We start from the raw sequence: 24,962 nt of genomic DNA, 5'->3' as shown, positions 1-24,962 counted from the left end.
TATAGCTGGACTGTTGCTGAGTGCGCCGGAAAAGGGACAAACGGACAAACAAATAAGAAACTTTACGACCTGACACTTGAACCCGCGTAACCTGTGCAGTTGATAACAACTGCAGGTTGGAAAGTTTGTTCGTGGGCCAATAAGGGAGCAGCACCGAGGCCCAGTGGTCTGAGGCGCCGCGATTCGCTGTTCAGAGTTGCGTCCCTTGGGAACGCCAGTATCCTATGATTATGAGCCCGAATCTGGGTTCGCCCCGATTATATTTCTGGGTTTGTCAGCCCTATACTGTGAGTTTCACCAAAGTGAAAGACCCGCTTCACTTCGTGGTTCCTTTCACATTTAGCTGAAACACCGTAATATAACTGGAATGCTGTTTAAAGCGGCGTTAAAGCAAACTCGCTCACTCGAGGGCCAATTCCCTCACGTGAATCATCTGTCCTCCTTTTTATTACTTCCGAAGACGATGTCTGTGCGACAAACAAATCAACGATTACTGCCTCAGCAGCCGAAGACGGCTAATCCTTCCTAATCAATTCACTGTCAACAGCAACAGTCCACGCAGTCGATGTGCTGCACGCGGAACGCCTACTTTCACAAAATACGGATTGACATAACTTCCGAAAAGAAGTTTTTGATATATACATTTTGGAATTCATCAGAATATGATGGATATATAATATTTGTTTGTTTGTTTTTTAACGCCGCACTCAGCAATATTCAAGCATTATGACGGCGGTCTGTAAATAATCGAGGCTGGACTAGACAATCCAGTGATTGACATCATGAGCATTGATCTACACAATTGGGATCGATGACATACATCAACCAAGTCAGCGAGCCTGACCACCCGATCCCGTTAGTCGCCTCTTACGACAAGCATAGTAGCCTATTACGGCAAACATGGGTTGCTGAAGACCTATTCTACCCCGGATCTTCACGGATGGGGGATATAATACACTTGATAATATACTAATAAAACAATGTGGTCTTATCTGTGGCTAGCTTTTATACATTCAGTGCATGCTGAAAGCTCTAACAATATTACCCTCAATTGATCAGGGTGTACTCAGTTATTGATCTCAGCTCTGCTCAGAATATACAACCCAAGCTGTCTTGCGAGGAGCTAGAAAGTTCAGAATCATTATATCATCTCATTCTACCGGGTACCCATTTAATGCTGAACAGAGCCATATTTTGAACAAAGTCACTTGCCAAAGGAGGCACCAAACGTGCCTCAGTGTGGGTCAGGGCCACAGCCCAAGAAACTCTCAGGAATCAGGACAATCGAGGACGCTGAACACTCAGATGATCCCATTTACTTTTTGAATTTGTCTTAAGGCTGGTCATTTTTGAAAATATCAAAAATAGAAAAAAATAGTTGATGTTTTAATTGGAATTTCAAGTATGCATTACATTCATAAAATGTTGAACAAATGTAATATGACAGTCTTATCGCTGCACCAAGTGACCTTATGATGACTCAGGTGAGATATGCTTGGAACGCCACACGTGCACACCTGAAGTGATTAGCATGTTACCAGGACAGCGGCGGCGCCTTTGATGTATCACCTGACAGGTAAAGACGCTCTCAAGTATTTCTTCCGACAGACGCTAATGAAGGGCGACTTAGAGAGTTCGTTATATCAGAAATTAGACTTGGAGTGTGAGAAACAAAAAGCAACAGAAGCTATGTAAATGTTAGAGAAAGGACGCACGGCGTCCTTGTTTGTTCAAATGTAAGATGGTGTTGTTTCTTGGCCAACACCTGGTCTGTTATCAAAGAATTCTCATTTTATCATGATAACGTTACTGTAATGTAACGGGGGCACGGCTGGCCCAGTCGTCTAAGGCGCCGCGATTCGCTGTGCAGAGTTGCGTCCCTTGGGCACCCAAGATTGTGGGTTCGAATCCCGGTTCGCTCCGATTATGTTTCTAGGTTTGTCAGCACCATACCCGTGCTCGTGGGTTTCACCGAAGTGGTAAACGTCTGAGACCTGCATCACTTCGGGCTTTCCTCCCACATTAAGCTGACACGCCGCGATATAATTGGAAAGTGGCGTTAACGTTTAACGCCACTATAAAGTGGCGTTAAACCCAACTCACTCACTCATAAATGTAACAAATTACACTTCGCGGAGTATTAAATAGTCGCGGAACGAGATTAAATTACTCCCTAAATCTACAAGGGATGTTAATTATCGTAATTCTGTCAAATAATACGAAATGAACTGAAACCAACAATGTAAGCTACGATTGCAAAAATTGACAATAATTCGTGTTTACCCGGTGTTTTTCGGGGAAATACGGTTTCCTAATGTGCAGGGCGTGGTACGTGGGGCAGTGACACGTGGTACATGAATCACAGTCGTCCATGATCCGTGTACCAGTCGTACGTGAAGCTCACTGCTTCATTTGCGTGAGTTGGTTTTAATGACGCTTTTAATACATTTCAGTGATAGCACTGCATGTCAACTTGATGCTTGTTTGTTTGTTTGTTGTTTAACGCCGCACTCAGCAATATTCCAGCTACATGACGGCGGTCTGTAAATAATCGAGTCTGGACCGGAAAATCCAGTGATTAACATCATGAGCATCGATCCACGCAATTTGGATACGATGACATGCATCAACCAAGTCAGCGAGCCTGACCACCCGATCCCAATAGTTGCCTCTTACGACAAGCACAGTCGCCTCCCACGGTAAGCGTGGGTTGCTGAAGACCTATTCTACCTCGGATCTTCACGGGTTCAACTTGATGTAAGAGGATAGCCCAAAGTTATGCACCTTGTCTTCTCAGACGTTTAATACTTTGTATCAAGCGGGGTTTGAAACTGACGCACCAATAAAAATCAGGGCAAATTAATTGTTACCCGAACTGCGATATTGCTGAAATATACCCCAATCGGCGTAAAACACACGGGGTGTCTCCTTGGGCAAGTGACTGGTTGTTAACCTTCTAGCGCCTAACCGGCAGCTTGGGTTGTGCACTCCCCAGGGAGTTGAGAATGATTCTTGCGTGCACACTGATCCAGTGACCGGGGAAATAATAGCGCTTTGAGCATGCCCCTGAGTGGTGTGGAAATACGCGCGACATGAATGGCCTATTATTATCATCATCATTATCATTATCATTAATATTATTATTATTATTATTATTATTATTATTATTATTATTATTATTATTATTATTATTATTTACAGATTAAAATAAAAAATGCAGCAAAGAGAGTTTGGGTGATCCTGGCACAGTCAGGCTGGTTAGGCTCATCATCAGCTCAGGGCCCTTGCCCCCTCTACACGCAGCCCAGACAGTGAATGGGACTTCTCCCAGGAAGCGCTGCCTAGTCACACCCACCAAGAACTTTTCGGAGAATGTGAAGACTCCCCAACACTGCAGCCTTCTGCATTACCCAGATTTTCAGAAGGGCTGTATTCCATGTAGCAAACCCGGGTACTCTCCCAATGTCAGTCAACAGATTGGGAGGTACCAAACCTAAGGCAAACTACTCAAGTATTAACTACTTTTTAAAAGGCATATTGTACACCGAATTTAAGACTGGAATATGTAGTTCAGTAGTTTCATTAATTTCATATCTCTATGTGTGTTTCATGGAATAAAAAGAACACCTGGGACCATTTATATTCCTAATAATTTGGTCAGCAGTGAGTGAGTGAGTGAGTGAGTGAGTGAGTGAGGTTTTACGCCGCTTTTAGCAATATTCCAGCAATATCACGGCGGGGGACACCAGAAATGGGCTTCACACATTGTACCCATGGTCAGCAGTGACACGTGTTGTGGTATAGGTCGTTCGGCCATCACATGTCTCAATCCCCAGACCACGAATACCGAACGACTTCCGGCAGTTCCAAGTCATCACAAATATTACTTGGTTGTGTGTGATCTCCCGATTGCCGACTAACAATGGCACGACGAGCTTCCGGCTAAATCGGAAGTAATCTTGTGTGAAGGAGCTCACTTTACAGATTAACTACTCTGAAGTGTAAGACCGAAAAGTTAACATATGTTCCGAAATACCTCATAGACTCGCATATTTGGGTGAGGATGTGGTATCGATTATTATTTGTATCGATATGAGTATGTTTGGTCTTATTTCTAAGCGAGTTGGGGTGAGTGGCGCCTGTAACAGTACTTTGGTCACACATACACACACACACACACACACACACCTTCACCTTCGAAAACTCGAAACTGAGAAATCGCTTATAGTTAAATATGGGGCCATTGTTTGTTTGTATATTTGTTGTATAACGCCGCACTCAGCAATATTACAGCTATATGACGGCGGTCTGTAAATAATCGAGTCTGGACCAGACAATCCAGTGATGGATCGATCTACTCAATTGGGATACATACGACCATATCATCATGCATCAACCAAGTGAGCGATCCTTGCCACCCGATCCTGTTAGTCGCCTCTTTGATACCGAGAATTAATACAGTGTTTGAGTGAACCGTCCGATGTATCATATAGTGTCAAATGATTTCCAGCTGTGTTTGTCTACAGAATCACCCACACCTCGGAAAACCCATACAGTAAACTACGGTTATAACGAACACGTTTATAACGAACTGGCGGATATAACGAACTGGTTTTTAGGTCCCTGCCATTTGCTGTATATAAGCTGTATATATGGTTATAACGAATTACGGTTATAACGAACTAGAATTTGTGGTCCCTTTGAGTTCGCTATAACCGTAGTTTACTGTATCTGAATATATTGAGAACGTCATAGTTTTGACGTTGAATCGATGTACGGAGATAACAAGTAGTTCTGCTACGTAAGCTCATTTACATATTTATCGTATCGTGATACCATCGATCCATTGTGTGATGAATGAGATTCACACATTGTACCTACGTTGGGAATTGAACCCGGACCTTTGTTGTGACAAGCGAACACTTTAATCTCTATGTTACCCCAACGTCGTTGCTCCACCAGCTATCAACTTTAAACCATTGTCGCACAGTTCATGCTTTTTGACCCGTGAAGATCCCGGTTGGAAAATGTCTTCAGCAAACCATGCTGGCCATAAAAGGCGGCTATGCTTGTCGTAAGAGACGACTAACAGGATCGGGTGGTCAGGCTCGCTGACTTGGTTGATGCATGTCATCGTATCCCAGTTACGTGAATCGATGCTCATGATGTCAACCACTGGATTGTCAGGTCCAGACTCGATTATTTACAGACTGTCGTCACATAACAAAAAAAAGAAAGAAAAAAAGATCATGTTTAGTCTCACAAGGTAGCTGCGGTGAATTTCACCCGAGATACTTTGCTTTCGTTTCAAGTTTCTGAACAAACAACCAAATTGTTTCCGATGCAGAAGTTCTGTAGCCTACACACATCACTCTGCTTAGAAGCAGCAAGCGTAAGAGTAATTACCGGTGACGAGTTTGGATAATGTAGTGTAACATTACCTAACATGTAATTGAACTGATCCATTTACTGATCGATAAGCATATTTCTCATTCAGATAATTTTCCAGCAAGCCAACCCACTCCATTCTATAATAATAAAAGCAATTTCGATCACTTGTCGTTCTTGGACCTGTGTTTGCAATTAGGTAACATAACCATTACTGCGGCTCCGCTCACAAGCAACAAAACCGGATAAAGAGCATCCACGGTCTTAATGACCGTCTTTCTAAACAGACTCGCGTGGTGATGAACGTACACGACCACGTCGACATTCATGTCCCAAACGGGAAAGCGGTCGTTGTACAAAGGTATATGATCACAGTGGAGCGTTGTTATTAAAACAGGATATTATCGTATAGATTATTTTGCTTTCAATAGGTCTCTAATGAACTGTACGTGTATGTCAAAGAAACTGGCTACCTGTGCAAGGCGAGATCTTCCCTGATATGGCGAGTCATGCCCCAAGGGGCGATCGTTACGAAACCATATTCACGTGCTCATCAAAGTGCAGGAGGGTTAGATTTGCAATTTCGTGATTGAGGTTTTGTGTTATTTCGTTGGCAATATAACGTAAATACACAATATATTTTATGTAACAATGTTTTTGATGTTATTCAGGTCCCCGGTTCGATTCTAAACTAAGGTACAACGTGTGAAGCTCTTTCATCATATAATGGATCGTGTATATCTCCAAACATCGATACGTCGGGGGCGAGTACTGATGTACAGAGAATAATCGAATTGTTCCCATGTTCCGGCGTGAAATTGCAGAAATATTGTTTGTTTGTTGTTTAATGCCGCATTCATTATTTCAGCTGTATGTAAATAATCGAGTCTGGACCAGACAATCCAGTGACTGACATCATGAGCATCGATCTTCGTAATTGGGATACGATGATATGCGTCAACTAAGTCAGAGAGTCTGACCACCCATTTGCTTCTTACGACAAGCATAGACGCCTTTTACGGCAAGCATGGGTTGCTGAAGACCTATTCTAACCGGGATGTTCACGGGTTAAGCGACGTTGGTATTGCGACACGCACGCATGCACCGAGCACATATTTCATAGAGCTCTCGCGCCTCAGATCCCCCAATATACAATAAAGACCGCAGGTCATTCATTCATCAGTGACCCCGACTCTGGACGATGTATACAATCACACCAACTACTTTACCGAGATAATATGTCTTATGCCAACCTTCAGTATTCAATATCTTTCAACTTACCGCTAAGTCCATTAACGACACAAGCGGAGTATCTAGACAATATCCCACTTAAATGAAGACCTTTCCCATTGTTCAGATGAATAAACTGATAATTACGTCTGCAAACGTAAATGCTTTGTCGTCCTCGTGATAGAGTGACTGGTAATGTGGCTGTTAAACTCACGAGCAGCATAGGTTGTATGCTCCCCAGGGAGCTGAGAAAGAAAAGTGCAAACTAAACCATTGACCAGGGTCATTAAGGCGTTAGCGCTTTTTTGAATGCTTCAACGGATGGTCTATATAGCTTATTACAAATAGCCATTTATTTTTATCATTGTTATCATTATTGAGTGACAGCTTATGAAGCCCCACAGTGGCTAGTGAATGAGTGAATATTGTTTTACGACACGTTTAGCACTATTACAGCAATATTGGCTTGTGAGTGAGGGAATATTGTTTCACGACAAGTTGAGCACTATTACAGCAATATTGGCTTGTGAGTGAGTGAATATTGTTTTACGACACGCTAAGCAATATTACAGCAATATTGGCTAGTGGGTGAGTGAATATTGTTTTACGACACGCTAAGCAATATTACAGCAATATTGGCTAGTGAGTGAGTGAATATTGTTTTACGTCACGTTTAGCAATATAACAGCAATAATTACGAGAAATAGGCTTCGAACGGTGTACTGCAGGTGTACCCGAACCCGGGTCTTCGCTTTAGCCACTGGGCTGCTACAGGAGATGTTTCGTTCTACATTTATTTTGTCTGCATGTGCAGACATTTTGTACCTGTCTTAATGTGTGATGGTATGTTTCGCACAATGGGTAATATTCCTGCAATATGACGGTGGGGAAGGGGACAGAAATGGGCTTCCGACATTGTACTATGTCGAAACTGGACGGCGGGATGAGCGAACTCTTAAACCACAAGGCTACCCAACTTCTGCATCAATCTGATGAAATAACTTTTTTTTCTATCAGAGGCCTTTTGAAGTCGAGTACTAAGAGTACTAAGTAAGGATAAGACATAGGGATGAACAACTTCTTTTTTACAATTAGGAGCGACATTTCTTTGAAGGTTCTAACACCGTTATCAAGTGATAGAACATACACCGAAACGCCGCTCCTGTTTGTATACTGAACAACAAAAGTTCCTGTGGCATTGAATAAGATTTAATGCAAAGTTATGTTTTTCACCAAATCTAGACAATTTTGGTTTGCAACAGATAATAGACTCCTGTAAGTGTTGCTTGCCGTAAAAGGCGACTATGCTTGTCGTAAGAGGCGACTAACGGGGTCGGGTGGTCAGGCTCGCTGATTTGGTTGATGCATGTCATCGTATCCCAATTGCATGGATCGATGCTCATGATGTCAATCACTGGATTGTCTGATCCAGACTTGATTATTTACAGATCGCCGTCATATAGCTTGGATATTGCTGAGTGCGGCGTTAAACAACAAATAAACAAACAATAAACTCACACCCACACACTCACTCAATCAGCTTCGTTTCTCACCTGTGTGGACGCCGATCCTTAGATTCAGATCCTGTTCTGGCATATGCGGAATACGGAAGTCCTTTACCCCGACGAGAAGTTCAACCGCCATCAAGGTCACCTCGGTCACGTGACGTGATGCGTTCCTCTGCGGCAGACCACTGACCACCATGTATGCGTCGCCGATTGTCTCAACCTTATACACGTCATAGCGGTCAAGACAATTGTCAAAAAAGTGATACAACTTGTTGAGGAACGCCACAACCTGAAGCGGCGTGCTCTGAGCTGAGATGGTCGTGAAACCGACGATGTCACTGAAGTAGACGGTGACGCTGTCGAAATATTCCGCGTTCACTGCTTTGTTCATCTTAAGCTGTTGAGCAACAGACTTGGGCATCATCTGGTACAACAGATTGTCAGATCTCTGCTTCTCAATGTTAAGCTGGCGTGACTTCATTGACGCGTCTAGAGCGTATTCTTGTATGGACGTGGTCAGCCTGTGCATCAACCAGACCAGTAAAGGGGTCAGCACGATGACCACCACAAACGCAAGAATGGCAACAGCTAGGAACAGTTCAGACGCATCAATTTCTTCTTTCATTCTAAGGTTGATATCACTTTTTATCTTCAAACTGAGGTCCCTAAGAATGTCTAAATACTCAAAGGTAGTGTCCCGGAAAGTAGCACTTATCTCTTTGGAGTAGTCAGAGAAGTTATTTGAGATCCACATGGAACTGAAATTGGCAATGCTGGTAAATACACCAGAGTTTGACATGTTATATTCATCATATATATCGCTGGCGTGTTTGGAATACCTTATGAATGTATCTATATGATCCTCAGCTAAAGCGTTGTTCTGTCGGAGCGAGATGTAGTCCTCATTATTCAAAGAACCGTTCTCAAAGAACACGATCCCAAACGCGACAACGATGCCAATGTTCTCTTTGGCTCTGATGACCATCTTGTATGCTATCAGATCCTGCCAGATCGACCCATGGGTCATGTCTCTGGAGGATTCGAGAAGACGGAAGATGAAACACTGGTTGATTTCGTTGTAAAACACGACTTCTTTGTGGCTGGTGTTATTGTCGTCTTTCAAATGGGAACGGTGTTTCTGCATGGTTTCTGTGAATCCCTTGGCGTTGCTATGGCCACACATTGGCCAGAGATCCTGCTCCATGGCCATCTTGTCTGTTCTGTTGTAGACGTCGTTTATGATGCTGTAGTTGCCTGTCCTCATGGCGAGCACAACATCGGCTCGCTCCATCTGTACAGTGTGGACGAGATTGCCTATTGCTTGGGCCTTGGCCAGTTGCTTTTGGATGACGTGGAGATCATTTGTCGACTGGATAGCACCAATCTGTAAAGGTCACATAACATGGTCAGTGTTACACTGGTCTAATTAGTCGCACCAATACGGTTGGTTGGTTGATTTGTTGTTAAACGCCGCACTCAGCAATATTCCAGCTATATGACGGAGGTCTGTAAATAATCGAGTCTGGACCAGACAATCCAGTGATTAATATCATGAGCATCGATCCACCCAATTGGGATCGATGACATGCATCAAGTCAGCGAGCCTGACCACCCGATCCCGTTAGTCACCTTTTACGGCAAGCATGGTTTTTTTTGGGTGGTTTTCTTTTGGGGGGGTTGTATTGTTACAGTTACTTCTAAAACAACTTTTTGGGGGCAAAACAATTCAAATCAGCAAGTTCACACAGGTCACATGCTCGATCGGTCCTCGTTCTATTTCAGCCAACCCGCACAGAATGGTTGGACACTTACCATGAGATTGGCAGCAAATCCCATCACCCCAGCCAGGGGGATGAAGATAAGGGTGAGTACCCGGATCATCTGCAGCGTCTTGCCCCGCGAGGAGATGGGGTCGGCGTAACAGAACTGCGACTTGACGTTGATCTCCAACACGCCGGCAAACGACTGCTCACTTCTGTCGCACTGCGCCATCTTTGTTACCTGAGGCCTGGAGTTTAAAACACTCAGTTACTGTTCAATGTGTTCATGTACGGAGTGAATTTTGCGTTAGTTTTAAATCAACGCCTTAATGGAAGATGGAGGTAGGGTAGACTAGTGGTTGAAGCGTTCGCTCGTCACGGCGAAGACCCGGGTTCGATTCCCGACATGGGTACAATGTTTGAAGCCCATTTGTGGTGTCCCCCGCCGTGATATTGCTGGAATATTGCTAAAAGCGGCGTAAAACCATACTCATTCACTCACTCATTAAAGGAAGCAGCTCGCGAAGATCTGGGGTAGAATATGTTTTTAGCAACCCATGCTTATCGTAAGAGGCGACTATGCTTGTCCAAGGAGGCGACTAAAGGGACTGGGTGGTCAGGCTCGCTAACTTGGTTGATGCATGTCATCGTATCTCAACGATGCTCATGATGTTAATCACTGGACTTGTACAGACTCGATTATCTACAGACAGCCGTCATATAGCTGGAATATTGCTGAATGCGGCGTTAAACAACAAATAGATTAACAAACAACAAGGGATGCCAATCACTGGATTGCCTGGTCCAGACTCGATTATTTACACACCGCCGTCATAAAGCTTGAATATTGCTGAGTGCTGCGTTAAACAACAAACAAACAACAAAGGAAGCCATCGAGTGATTCCCAAAGGCTGGAAAACTTAAAGGAACACGTGACCTTAATACGTCACAGTGAAATCCCCTTTCTGCACACGACGCCTTAACTACCAGTTATGTGTATAAAAACCCAGTTACGCAAAAGAAGGACGATAATGAAAGCATATCATTTCGAAAATCGCTCAATGTTTACCTAGAATTTATACACATGCTTGCTTGTGTGTGCGTACGTGCGCTTTCTCCGTCCGTCACACTTACCACCGTTTTTACAAAGTCAGTTCTAAGGCTATATTCCTCATATATTCCATTTGTAAATAATCGAGTCTGGACCAGACATTCCAGTGATTGATATCATGAGCATCGATCCACTAAGAGAACCTTTCATTTACACCCATTACCATCCAAGCTGTACGATACATGGCTGGCTTACCCACGCAATGTCTTTACTGCTGATGCAGGCTCTCAAAGTTGTCCAAGATCTACGACAGTCTTAGCTACGATTGTTTACAGAACGTGACTTAAAGATAGTCATCGAGTCAAACTAAAAGGCTTGAAAATCAAAGTAACACGTGACCTTAATAGGTGAGGTGAGGTGAGGTGAAATTGGGTTAAACGTCGCGTCCAAGATTATTGCACTTATATAGCGACGTGCATGCACGGGTGTGTGTGTGTATGGCTGCTTGTAGTAGTCCGGACTGATGCCGATTTATAGTGCTAGCCCACTGAGATACAATGCAACAGTTTAACATGAATACCCCACTCAGACACAGTATACTGACTCCGAGCCGACCAGTCATTGCTTTAACCCCTTAATGCCGAGCGCCAGACAGGGTAACAACAAGTACCATCTTTTAACGTCTTTTGGTATGACGCGGCCTGGGATTGAACCCCGGACCTTCCGCTCTCCGGGAGGACGCACTACCACTAGACCACGGAGGCGGTCCGTGACCTTAATACATTACAATGGAACTGCCTTTCTTCAAACGTCACAGTACATCATCTGGAGATCAAACGTATTTTGCAAAACAAAGTGAGTTAGTATGGTCTTGCGCCGCGTTTAGCAAATATTCCAGCAATATCACGGCGGGGGACACCAGAAATGGGTTTCACACATTGTACCCATGTTGGGACTCGAACACGGGTCTTCGGCGTGACGAGCGAACGCTTTAACCACTAGGCTACCCCACTGCCCCAGAACCGCCTCCGTGGTCTAGAGGTAGAGCGTCCGCCCGGAGAGGGGAAGGTCTGGGGTTCGATCCCAGGCCGCGTCATACCAAAAGACGTTAAAATATGGTACTTCTTGTTACCCTGTCTGGCGCTCGGCATTAAGGGGCTAAAACAAGGACTGGTCGGCTCGGAGTCAGTATACTGTGTCTGAGGGGAGTATTCATGTTAAACTGCGGCATGGTATCTCAGTGTGCTAGCACTATAGATCGGCATTAGTCCGGACTAGTACAAGCAGCCACAAACACACACACACAATTGCATGCACGTCGCTATATAAGTGTAATAATCTTTGACGCGACGTCAAACCCCATTTCACCTCACCTCGCCTCACCCACTACCCCAGCAAAACAAAGAATTAATCAAGTAAACATGTTATAGGACCCCGGGTTTTTTTCAAAGCGTGCACCCAAGCCGTTTGTAAAATCACTATTAGATAACTAATTTGAACGGTTAGGCGATGTCATTTATAACTCCTGGTATTCTTTGTATCGATAAAACGCGAATAACAGCCCCTTTTACTGGCTGATTTTGAAAGCAAAGTCAATATACTACTTTGTTGTGGCGAGTAAAACGTTTTATCAATGGCTCGTAGATTGCTACTTAAATGGTCGGCAAGAGTTACCGCTTATCAATGGATTAAACCGACAAACACACAACTAATTGATGCGTCTCGTTTATGGACAGTTTCAGAGTGGCTTGAGATAACACGCACATCAGAGGTGAGGTGAAATTGGGTTTAACGTCGCGTCCAAGATTATTGCACGTATATAGCGACGTGCATGCACGTGTATATGTGTGTGTGGCTGCTTGTACTAGTCCGGACTGATGCCGATTTATAGTGCTAGCTCACTGAGATACCATCCCGCAGATTAACATGAATACCCCACTCAGACACAGTATACTGACTCCGAGCCGACCAGTCCTTGTTTTAGCCCCTTAATGCCGAGCGCCAGACAGGGTAACAACAAGTACAATCTTTTAACGTCTTTTTGTATGACGCGGCCCGGGATCGAACCCTGGACCTTCCGCTCTCCAGGCGGACGCTCTACCACAAGAACACGGAGGCGGTCTCGCACATCAGAAAGCCGGTAACAACTGTCACACTGGTTAAAATAACTTTTTGTTTGTTTGTTTGTTCGTTTGTTTGTTTGTTGTTTAACGCCGCACTCAGCAATATTCCAGCTACGTGACGGCGGTCTGTCAATAATAATAATTGGCTTGGTTGATGGATGTCATTGTATCCCAAGCGCTTGGATCGATGCTCAGATTCTCGTACTTTTTGGGGTTGAGTCCCGTCCGGGATTCGAACCCACACTTGCCAGAGTGAGGCACCTAATCGCCAGCACACAAAGTCAGCGAGCTAACCTACTCAGCCACCAAGACTTCCACAAAAATGAAAGTCCGACAACTGGTAGTCTAGATCACGTACTTTGTGTACCCCTCTGACAAGTGTAATTTGGCATGGCTCCCATGGCCGAAAGTTATGAATACACAATGCCAATTAGAAAGTGGTCAAATGTAACACATGTTATATTTGGGATAACACTTTCTTCGTAAAGTACAGATTCTCGCACTTCTTTGGGTTGAGTCCCGTCCGGGATTCGAACCCACACTTAAAGTGGCTGTACAAAAAGTTGATATCTCATATAAGACATAAACGATGAGTTGGAGTTGTTATCGTACAATAAAACACTGCAGGGAGAATAAACCATGAAGGTGAGCAGATTTATAAATCTGAGAATAAAGGCAAACATTTCACTTACCGAAAATCAGGCGAAAGCGTGTTGATCTGCGACATTACGGCGTATCACGGGCAGATAACTCTAATCTCGATTCCTGAAAGACAAATGAAACATGAGACGTTTGCTGTGACTGTTGCCGCCTTGTACGACCTCACCAGATTCGGGATATAACTTGCAGTCGCAGCATCAAACAGCGATATCATAAGATCTACGAGGCTATTCTGAATATTATCAGAATAGTCAAATATTGTACAAGTGGCATATTAGCTCATAAATAACGGTGTGTTCTTTAACAACCCAAGCGTTACCTTGTAATAACGGTGTAGTGGCTGGCGTGTGATCACGCCGAAGACCCGGGTTCGATTCCCGACATGGGTACAATGTGTGAAGCCTATTTCGGGCGACCCCCGCCGTGATATTGCTGGAATATTGCTAAAAGCGGCGTTAAACCATACTCACCCACTCATCCTTTCACAAGTGCTATTATAATGGGTTCGTTTTTGCTGACATATGTTTTGTTTCCATTTCACTTCGGTTTTCTCTGAGAAAAAAAATGCAACAGCAATTCTCTCGAGGACAAATACATAAGAGAAAAACTGTAAAAAAGAAAACGAGTTTTGGCTCTCTGACGTCAACCGTACGGCCATAATCAATTATTTATTTACAGGGTTGGCACGTGTTTAAGCTTGTTGAAACCTGGTCTTATTTTTATTTTCACATAATATTCGAAAGTGTTTTTATTGTCACGTGTTCGTGGGCGGTGCATCTAACGGGGGTAACCGAATCTCCGAGCTCACGATATCATGTGATGCATTGGAAAGAGCTGTTTTTAGTGAAAATCACACTGAGAATCGCTGAAGTAATATCTTTTTCTCTGCTTAAGGGGCGGTCGGGTAGCCTAGTGGTTAAAGCGTTCGCTCGTCACGCCGAAGACCCGGGTTCGATTCCCGACATGGGTACAATGTGTGAAGCCCATTTCTGGTGTCCCCCGCCGCGATATTGCTGGAATATTTGCTAAACGCGCTGCAAGACCATACATACTAACTCATTTTGTTTTGCAAAGCGGCGTAAAACCATACTCACTCACTCACTCTCTGCTTGAATATCTAACAAGCCCTCCATAGAAGGCCGTCAGAGATCGACGACTATTTTTATTGCTAAAATTATTGATGCTGTTCTCTTTAATTATTGATGCGTGGGAAAGTAATTCATCGCCAATCGTGAGTGAGTGAGTAAGTTGGGTTCATTGGCGATATGAATCATATTGGACAAACTGCTAAACTTGGCGTGAAACCCTTCTTTATGGAACTTCTATCCAAACGATAGCAAAATATACAGACCGACAATTGGAGTGAGTTGGGTCGAACGCCGCTTTGAACAGTATTTCAGTTATATCTCGGCGTGTCAGTTTACGGTGCAAGAAAAGTCCCATATTCTCTAAGTCGAGGTCGTCTTTCATTTTTGACAAAACCACGTTAACGTGTTGGTGATGACAAACCAAGAGTCATAAGCAGCGCGATATGGGATTCGAACCCAAGATTCTAGCACGACAAAAACGGTGGATCGTGATCACAGCGAATCGCGCGCTTACCACTGAGCCATCCTGTCTCTCTACACCTTACTCAGCAATATACCATGTACACCACGTCGACCTGTGAATAACTGACCATCCCCGTGGTCTAGCGGGTGGAGTGTCTGTCAGGAGAACAGAAAATCGGTGGTTCGATCCCCGGCCGTATCAAACCAAGAGACGTAAAAACGCGGTACTTGTTATTACCCTGTCTGGCGCTCGGCATTAAGGGGATAAAACCTTAAAAGGTATCTATCAGAGTGGGCTAGCACTGTAAAAAACTATATTAGTCCGAACGAGTACACACACACACACACACACACACACACACACGTACAAGCACCTCGCATATTAAAGTACAATAACGCGATGTTAATACCCATTTCACCTCACCTCACGAATGATCGAATCTTTGTCAAGCGGTATTTTACACAATCGTGGATAAAAAAAAGTCACTCACATTGACGCTCAAGGCCTTGTCTCCTGTTTGACGTGACCATATATTTACATCGATTGCGCTCCTTGCTTGGAAAACACATGCGAAATCTTTCAGCGATGGAAGTTAAATTGTGTAACCCATACTACCTCTAATACACGCTGGCCGTTTTTAATAGAGCCGGGCCATGCGCAGCTGTGATTTTCAAATGCGCTGGGCCTATAATAATAATTATCTCCGGATTTCCAGTGTGTTCGATTTGACTGACTATTCTCCGGCATTAATACAAGAGAAAAATCATAATAGTCTATACAGCACGACTAAGCTTGAAATAATCAGTACCAACATCTATCCTCTATTAGAGGAAAAACGGTATCAGTAATCTATCGTGAGACAACACAGCTTCTCAAATTGCGTGGCCGACGCAAATACCTCAGCTGTTGAATAGACGATGCAACGCATTGACGGCTCCCTTGTTGCGTCAATACAGTGCACGTGCAAGTCATGCGTTTTGGTTTGACCGCCCTGATGCACGTTTCACACCAATAGGACTTCACATCTTGTCCACAACAGAATATCAAAATTAATACCGAACCATTTTATAATGACTCACAGTTACCACTGGCTGACAAATACCCCTTTTACGTTTAAAATAAGATGTGAAATTCTCTTTAAAATCAGGGAAAACGTGTTCTTTTTGTAGCTACATATATTTAAAAGGGCGAAAGACGCTATGCTAGGGAATAGTAGAGTAAGTGTGTGGGACTTAACACTACTTTCAGCAATTTTCCAGCCATGTCACTGTGGGGAACAACAATTAGAGGCTTCATGCATCATACCCAAATGAGAATGGAACCCGGGCCTGACGAACGAACACTTGATCCACTGTGCTACTACACCCGTAAGTCTAGTAGCCGGGGTGATAGCTAAAGTGGCATCATTCAGTAGGGAATGAAACCTATGTCTCCATCATGACGAGCGAACACTCGAACACTGGGCCACCCGGTCTCTAGATGATAAGTGTGTTAGTCGTGGTGACCAATATAGTCACCTCACACGACAAGGGGGGCACGGGTGCCCAGTCGTCTAAGGCGCCGCAATTCGCTGTGCAGAAACCTGTGATTATGGGTTCGAATCCCGGTTCGCCCCGATTACGTTTCTAGGTTTGTCCGCACCATGCCCGTGCTCGCGGGTTTCACCGAAGTGGTAAACGTCTGAGACCTGCATCACTTCGGGGTTTCCTCCCACATTAAGCTGACACGCCGTGATATAACTGGAATACTGTTAAAAGCGGCGTTAAACACAACTCACTCACTCATACGACAAGCATAATAGCCACTGGTGATAAATATAAAGGAAGCATTACATAGCGAGCGAACAAATGGTTTTAATCTACATCAAATATTTACAAGATCAAGTACCGTTCGTGATAAATCGGGACAAAGTTCCTGCTTACATTGACCGACGACCATCAACACTATTGTTCCCTGCTTATAATGATCAATACAGTGGCAATGTATGCCTATATGAAGCATCGCGTCCGAGTAGGAATCGCGCCAAACATAATTTGCTGCACTGGCGGGATTCTGTCACTGGAACTCGTTATTGATCAGTGAATATAAATCTATACCTCCTTTATGGAAAATTCTACTTATATGTAGGGGATATATATTTTTATTTATAGACCAATAACGAGTTCCTGAGGAATCAGTATTGCTGTAGTTCATACAAGTCAGGGGGCGGTCGGGTAGCCTAGTGGTTAAAGCGTTGGAAGACCCGGGTTCGATTCCCGACATGGTTACTATGTGTGAAGCCCATTTAAGGTGTCCCCCGCCGTGATATTGCTGGAATATTGCTAAAAGCGGCGTTAAACCATACTCACTCACTCACTCACTCATACAAGTCAAAGAGGGGGAAGGACTGGGATTTCGAATGGAGACTAGATATTGTTGCAGCTGCAAAACTAGATATTTAATCAATGAAAACATTTATTTATTTATTTATTTATTTATTTATTTATTTATTTATTTATTGGGGGGATCTATTTAATGATTATCCCCCCTCCCTTTCCCCCATTGAAAGCAAAAATATATTACTAACATATTGATATATTTGATATCAAAACACACAAGGGTGAGATTCTATTTATCATCAAACATCATTCTTCCAACTTTTTTTCAGTTTGTAGACAGTTATAAGCAGTGTCTTCTGTGTAAAAAGTACTGCCTCAGTATCAGAGACATTAGTGATGTCATTTGATTGTGACGTCATGATAACAATGACGTCACAATGGTTTGCAAAGCATTGTGATGCAATTTCATTGCAGCGATATCTACAATGTAGATATCGCTTGATCTCAACCAAGCGATATCTCCTGTTGGGGCCAGTTTTGGATGATAAATGAAAGAATCGGATGTTCTCTAACTTCTTTTGAGTAGTATATCTACCCCGTATAGGTAAGACTTGATATAAGATCTCATCTTTTACTCTGGTACGATTCCTCTCTTTCGGAGAAAAAGGTCGGTGTTTAATGAGACGACACACTGGATGTTGTTCGTGACTTAAATGCGTCGCTAGTTATTTTGCATCTGTTACCAAGGTAACATACCCTCTAGTTATTAAATGTAGCTCAAGTTAGCTCATTAAAACGTGTAAATGGTCTGTGATATAAAATGTGAAACGTCATCCATCCATCAATCAATCTAATAGACTTCCGGGGAGGGTGCGAATTAAAAACATTTAATTTCACCTGTAAGTTTAATTGCCTTCTAATAAGAAAAGAAAATTACGACTTATTAGATTTCATTATCCTGCATGTGCTGCGTTGAAGCTATTTACAAAATCCAACTAATAATCTTCAAGAGCGTCCACTAGCCTTTTTATCAAAGTCTTGTTTCCCTCCTTGCCACACCTAACCCACTTTCCTGTGCTTAAATATGATTGGACTATCGCATATATCGATAGTCCAATCAGAGAACGTTTCACAAAATCAACATCCACGACTGGTACACCTTTGTATGAAAGTGATTTACTGCTGACTTTGTTGACGCGAATATGTCTTTTTCATCTTCTAAACCCCCAAACGATTGCCTGTGTTTTTGTGTCAGTGATGAAATCGCGAATGTTTTCGTTATCTGATAGACTGGGTCGTCGCCTATGGTAGTCGCCATCTTTGTGATGCTATACGAGATAACAGCGATCTGATTGGATATCGCGTTTTCATTACAAGGGGCACAACTCGTGATCTACGGGAGGTGGCTCCAGGGTCGAGCCAAGAAAAGTGGCCTTGATGTTTCAAGGGTAGAAACTAGGCTTTGATATAGGCAAGTGGACACGTTTGCCTCGGGAAGTTGATTTCAGGCTAGTTGAGCCCTCAATACGTAACGTTTGTCGCCAGTCAAGTACCAGATACCCTTCCTTGGTCACGAGAGAGGCGGTGGGTTAGCCTAGTTGTTACAGATCCGAGTTCGAATCCCCCCGTGGGTACAAGGTGTGAAACCCATATCTGGTGTCCCCCGCCGTGATATTGCTGTAATGTTGCTAAAAGCGGCGTAAAACCATACTCACTCACTCACTCTCTATAAAAGTTGCCATGACTACCGTGCTGACACAGAGACTATGTCTGATTCCACAAAGGGACTTTGTACAATGTCTAGACTAAGATTTGTTTGTTTGTTTATTGTTTAACGCCGCACTCAGCAATATTCCAGCTATATAACGGCGGTCTGTAAATAATCGAGTCTGGACCAGACAATCCAGTGATGGCATCATGAGCATCGATCCACGCAATTGGAATACGATGACATGCATCAACCAAGTCAGCGAGCCTGGCCACCCAATCCCGTTAGTCGCCTCTTACGACAAACATAATCGCCTTTTACTGCAAGCATGGGTTGCTGAAGACCTATTCTACCCCGGATCTTCACGGGTCTCTAACAAACAAACAATGCATTAGGACCTGCATGTGTAAAGACAATCTGTTGCACTCCATTAGTGAATGTTTGATAAGAAATACATGACATGGGCTAGATGCTTACATATGTGTATGCCCTAAACCAGAATCCCTTCTTTTGTGATAAACGAAATAGTGATCTGATATCATGAAATCGATATCTGGGTGATTCTCAAAGTACGACAAATTGGTACATAGGTAATCTGTTTCTACCACTCGTTACCTGACCAACTTTTCAATTAGGTGTAATTGCCTCGTCGCGTGCAACGTTAGTGACACGGTTGTGTAGTTCATTCCATTCCACACGTCGGTGATGTTCATGAATATATAGAGGATATTTAATGTGTTTTCTCAAATACCACTTTTATCTCATCGAGTGAAGTGGGGAGAGTCTAATATTTTCACGAGTGACGCAGTCACGAGTGAAAATATAAGACTCTCCCCAATTCACGAGATGACATAAAAGTGGTATTTGAGAAAACACATTTAATTTTCTATTTATTATATACATGTTTTATTTTTATTACTTGCAATTTATATATTTTTTCGAAATCAGTGTCTGATAAATTACTGAGTTCTCCCTGTCGCCCCTTTACCACCGCCATATAAAGGGTTTTGCGAAAAGAATATAGTTCGTGAATAAAACTAGCCCTGTTAATATATGTTATGCGAAATATATTATTTCATATCGAGTATTAAGTTCCGTGGACATTTTTGTTTGTCATAATTAAACATTCCTGTTTAAAATGGATAACTCTTTAATGTTTTGATTAAGTAGTTCCGGCACCTTGTTTATATCAGTCACTAGTGACTGATAACTTGATCTATCGTCACTGATAAATTCCAGTATTTCATTCATATGTATATAATATAAAACGGTTTTTTAGACGTTCTCTATCTCACTTTAGATTCACAAAGTCGACGTCCGGTTGTTGTTTATACAAAAAAATATATCTGATCAATTCCAGACTTTAAAAATGACAAGTTGACCAGGCTATTTAGCCCTATTTAAACCACATGTTTGTGTGCGTGCTCTTGTTATCAAACAGCGAATGAAAATAGACAGACTGAGACTCTATATAGGAGTATTTAATAACAAGGAAACATTAATGTAACTGAATGCAGCATTTTAGGAATGTGTGAGTGAGTGAGTGAGTGTGTCGGGTTTAACGCCGCTTTGAACAATACATCAGTTATATTACGGCGTGTCAGCTTGATAAGGGGAAGGCCCGAAGTGATGCAGGTCTCAGATGATGCTGACAAACCTACTCTCTCACGTGTCGTTGTTCCCTGATGACGCATGGTCATCCGCGATAATGCGTAAATTTTCTTGCAATATATATATATCTTTAATAAGGAGCCCAAGAAATCTGTGCTTTTCAAACAAACTGAAGCAGTCTAGATTTGCAAGAGTATTGTTGGCATGCTTGTGAATCACTCCCTGTCTCCAACCTCCACACACTCGCACCCTACCCCCTCCCCTGACCTCCACACACTCGCACCCTACCCCCTCCACCCCCTTCCCCCAACATCCACACACTCGCACCCTACCCCCCTCCCCCAACCTCCACACACTTGCACCTTACCCTCTCCACCCCCTTCCTCCAACCTCCACATAGTCGCACCCTACCCTCTCCACCCCCTTCCCCCAACCTCCACACACTTGCATCCTAACACCACCACCACCCTCCAAACTCGACACACTTGCACCCTAACCCCTAGACCCCCTTCCTCCAACCTCCACACCCTTCCTCCAATCTGTACCCTCTCGCACCCTACCCCTCCACCCCCTTCCTCCAACATCCACACACTCGCACCCTACCCCCTCCACCCCCTTCCTCCAAACTCCACACACTTGCACCCTACCCTCTCCACACCCTTCCTCCAACCTCCACACCCTTCCTCCAATCTCTACACTCTCGCACCCTACCCCTCCACACCCTTCCTCCAATCTCTACACTCTCGCACCCTACCCCTCCACACCCTTCCTCCAATCTCTACACTCTCGCACCCTACCCCTCCACACCCTTCCTCCAATCTCTACACTCTCGCACCCTACCCCTCCACACCCTTCCTCCAATCTCTACCCTCTTGCACCCTACCCCTCCACACCCTTCCTCCAACATCCACACACTCGCACCCTACCCCCTCCACCCCCTTCCCCCAACCTCCACACACTTGCACCCTACCCTCTCCACCCCCTTCCTCCAACCTCCACACCCTTCCTCCAATCTCTACACTCTCGCACCCTACCCCTCCACACCCTTCCTCCAATCTCTACACTCTCGCACCCTACCCCTCCACACCCTTCCTCCAATCTCTACACTCTCGCACCCTACCCCTCCACACCCTTCCTCCAATCTCTACACTCTCACACCCTACCCCTCCACACCCTTCCTCCAATCTCTACACTCTCGCACCCTACCCCTCCACACCCTTCCTCCAATCTCTACACTCTCGCACCCTACCCCTCCACACCCTTCCTCCAATCTCTACACTCTCGCACCTCCCCTACCCCTCCACACCCTTCCTCCAATCTCTACACTCTCGCACCTCCCCTACCCCTACCCCTACCCATGTATTGTCCCTCCCCCTCACCTCCGGGACCTAGTACCTGAACAGCTAGGTCCCCTGTTTCGTGATGAAGCAAACAATAACGAAATTATGAACTAAAAGTTATTGTTTGTCCTTTTGGAGGGGGCGTGTACAGATGACTGTCTCACATCCGTGATATCTGTCACACGCGTATGTTCAGTTTGCTATTAAACACATGACTAAATTCAGTATCTGTTGCAATGAACAAGTACTGTACATACAACCTCCCACGATGAGTTTTCTTTGTTTATTTGAACGCCGCAATCCGCAATATTGATTTTGCCTCGGTTTGTAGTGAGTGAGTGATTATTATTTGACGTCGCTTTTAGCAATATTCCAGCAATAGCATGGCGGGGGACACCAGAAATGGGCTTCACCTATTGTTCCCATGTGGGGAAATGAACCCGGACCTTAAGCGTGACGAGCGAACGCTTTAACCACTAGGCTATCGAACCGCCCCACCTTGGTATGCAAGGCCGTAGTTAACTTTTTTGACAGGGGGGGGGCAAATATTTGTACAAGTATCACTTGTCCCCAAAGTGTATTTTCATGATTCAAATAAAACTGTTTTCTATACCACCACCACCACCCCACCCCACCCCACCCCACCCCACCCCCGAATATTAAGCAACATATAAAAGAACCGTTATCCGTATCAAATCAATACAACGCACCCCAAAAACCGATAGAAGTTTGAAGCAACACTAATAAAACAGGACTTAATGATGGAGATGAATTATGAATCAAGTGTTCAAACAAAATATCTCTGGTTACAGAAAACACAAAGATGTATGTTTAAACACGTGTTTGTGTTACTCGGATGAATAAACAGTATTATTGGAGATAAGTTCACACATAATACACGGTCCAACACAACTATGCCATACACCATGGATTAAGGGTCACCATGCACGCTATTCTGTCTAGGATGGGAGGCATGGATCCGCAGCTTACGTGTCAATATGCATCAAAGTTGGTGCCAATATCCGAAAATAGCTAATTCAGCAAATTAGTGGAACCACAACGACGAACAAATAAGGTTAGTCACGACAAGTAACTAAGAGCATTTTATATATTTTTTATATAATAAAATATGTTTTGACCTAAGCATGTTGAACATCATAAAATTAGATCCTGAGAATAACTTTGGTTTGTTGTTTGTGTGTTTGTTGTTTAACGCCGCACACAGCAATATTCCAGCTATCGTCCTTATATTACGGCGGTCTGTAAATAATCGAGTCTAAACCAGACAATCCAGTGACTGACATCATCAGCATCGTTCTACGCAATTGGGATACGATGGCATGCGTCATGCGTCAACCATGCGTCAACCTGATCCCGTTAGTCGCCTCCTACGACAAGCATAGTCGCCTCTTACGACAAGCATGGGTTGCCGAAGATCTTCACGGTGCGGATTATTTAAATTAGCATGAAACGTGGTACTATTTTATAAACACAATTCAACCACAATGGAATATAAATGAAACATCGTTGTAAGTATATATTGATTGTTAACACAGACGCTAGTTTTAAATGTAATTATAGATTCTTGATTTGTATATTTCACAACATACACAGATTTCAACTATGAAACATATTACATGTATATGATATGAAAATATGTCATAATGCTATTCATATATATGTCAATTCTTACACTGCTTAGTGAGTGAGTGAGTATGGTTTTACGGCGCTTTTAGCAATATTCCAGCAATATCACGGCGGGGGACACCAGAAATGGCCTTCAGACATTGTACCCATGTTGGGAATCGAACCCGGGTCTTCGGCGTGACGAGCGAACGCTTTAACAACTAAGCTACCCGACCGCCCCTACACTGCTTAGTAACAACAGCAGATTTAAGTTAAAAATGAAAGCGTTTTTATTTGTATCAAACACGCAATTGAAAAAAAAACATTTATCAACTAATTCATATCTAAACATTTCAGGAACACGTTGTATTCGAAAATGTTTTTGACTACAACATCTGGTTCGTGTTGTATGACATGGAGTTATACATTCGTATCTGATTAAAAGGTGTTCAGTGTCAATTCCATGTTCCAGTCACCTTTAATCGGAATACATTTCATACGTATGCTGTTTCTCACACCAAGTTAAATGTAATTAACATTTAGCGTCGAGATCGGCATGTGTAGTAAGTGATTTGTGACGGGTAACATGACCCGGGGCTAAATAGCCGAGTATGATCGAAAGCAAATACCACATATTACTTAGGCGTTAAACTATTTATGTTGCTAAATGAAAAAGAAAAACATGCGTAACTTCCGTGTTTGCTGCTGAGAAATAAGAAATACACTGCGTAGAAAAGTTTAGTTTGGGGCTATTATATGATATTAACCATACAACAAAACTGAACGATAAGATATGAAATATTAAAATATTAAACATTGGCAGCTCAATGCCCGTGTTAAATGGAATATACACGTTGCAAAATTAATGATAATCATTCTCAAACAACAATGATATTACTTGTAATTAAAATATTGGTAAAATTTGATAATTTGCTTTAATATCAACCATTCCCTACACCCATTAACGTATAAATCAAGTGAATACGCCTAAAGTTCAATGATATTATAGGTAGGTTTCTGTACAAAGGAATATGTTGTTTAACTTTGGATTAAATAAAGTCTACATTTAAGATTCATAGATTTACCTA

At 43.3% G+C, this 24,962-nt stretch overlaps 2 protein-coding genes across 3 annotated transcripts in view; one reads left to right on the top strand and one right to left on the bottom strand.

Moving 5' to 3' along the window:
* Positions 1-24,962, bottom strand: part of LOC124137765 (adenylate cyclase, germination specific-like) — a 29,678-nt gene that overhangs the window by 4,495 nt on the left and 221 nt on the right. The window contains exons 1-4 of one of the 2 annotated variants that reach the window (XM_046504205.2): positions 15,695-15,708; positions 13,753-13,825; positions 9,939-10,134; positions 8,172-9,510 (exon numbers count right to left, since the gene is read on the bottom strand). In XM_046504205.2, coding sequence (XP_046360161.2) covers positions 8,172-9,510; positions 9,939-10,134; positions 13,753-13,787 — 1,570 coding nt within the window. In that variant the 5' untranslated portion in view covers positions 13,788-13,825; positions 15,695-15,708. Of the gene's footprint in view, positions 1-8,171; positions 9,511-9,938; positions 10,135-13,752; positions 13,826-15,694; positions 15,709-24,962 lie in introns of those variants that run through there. The other variant, XM_048402757.1, reaches the window with a different exon arrangement.
* Positions 21,113-22,300, top strand: LOC124137740 (mucin-2-like). The gene has a single exon (XM_046504175.2). It carries the CDS (start codon positions 21,113-21,115, stop codon positions 22,298-22,300), a length of 1,188 nt encoding a protein of 395 aa, XP_046360131.2.

Source organism: Haliotis rufescens, unplaced genomic scaffold (genome assembly GCF_023055435.1).
Source record: "Haliotis rufescens isolate VD_foot unplaced genomic scaffold, xgHalRufe1.0.p SCAF_29, whole genome shotgun sequence".
Lineage (NCBI taxonomy): Eukaryota > Metazoa > Mollusca > Gastropoda > Lepetellida > Haliotidae > Haliotis > Haliotis rufescens.
The sequence above is the reverse complement of the archived record's forward strand: the minus strand, read 5'-3'. Positions and strand labels throughout refer to the sequence as shown.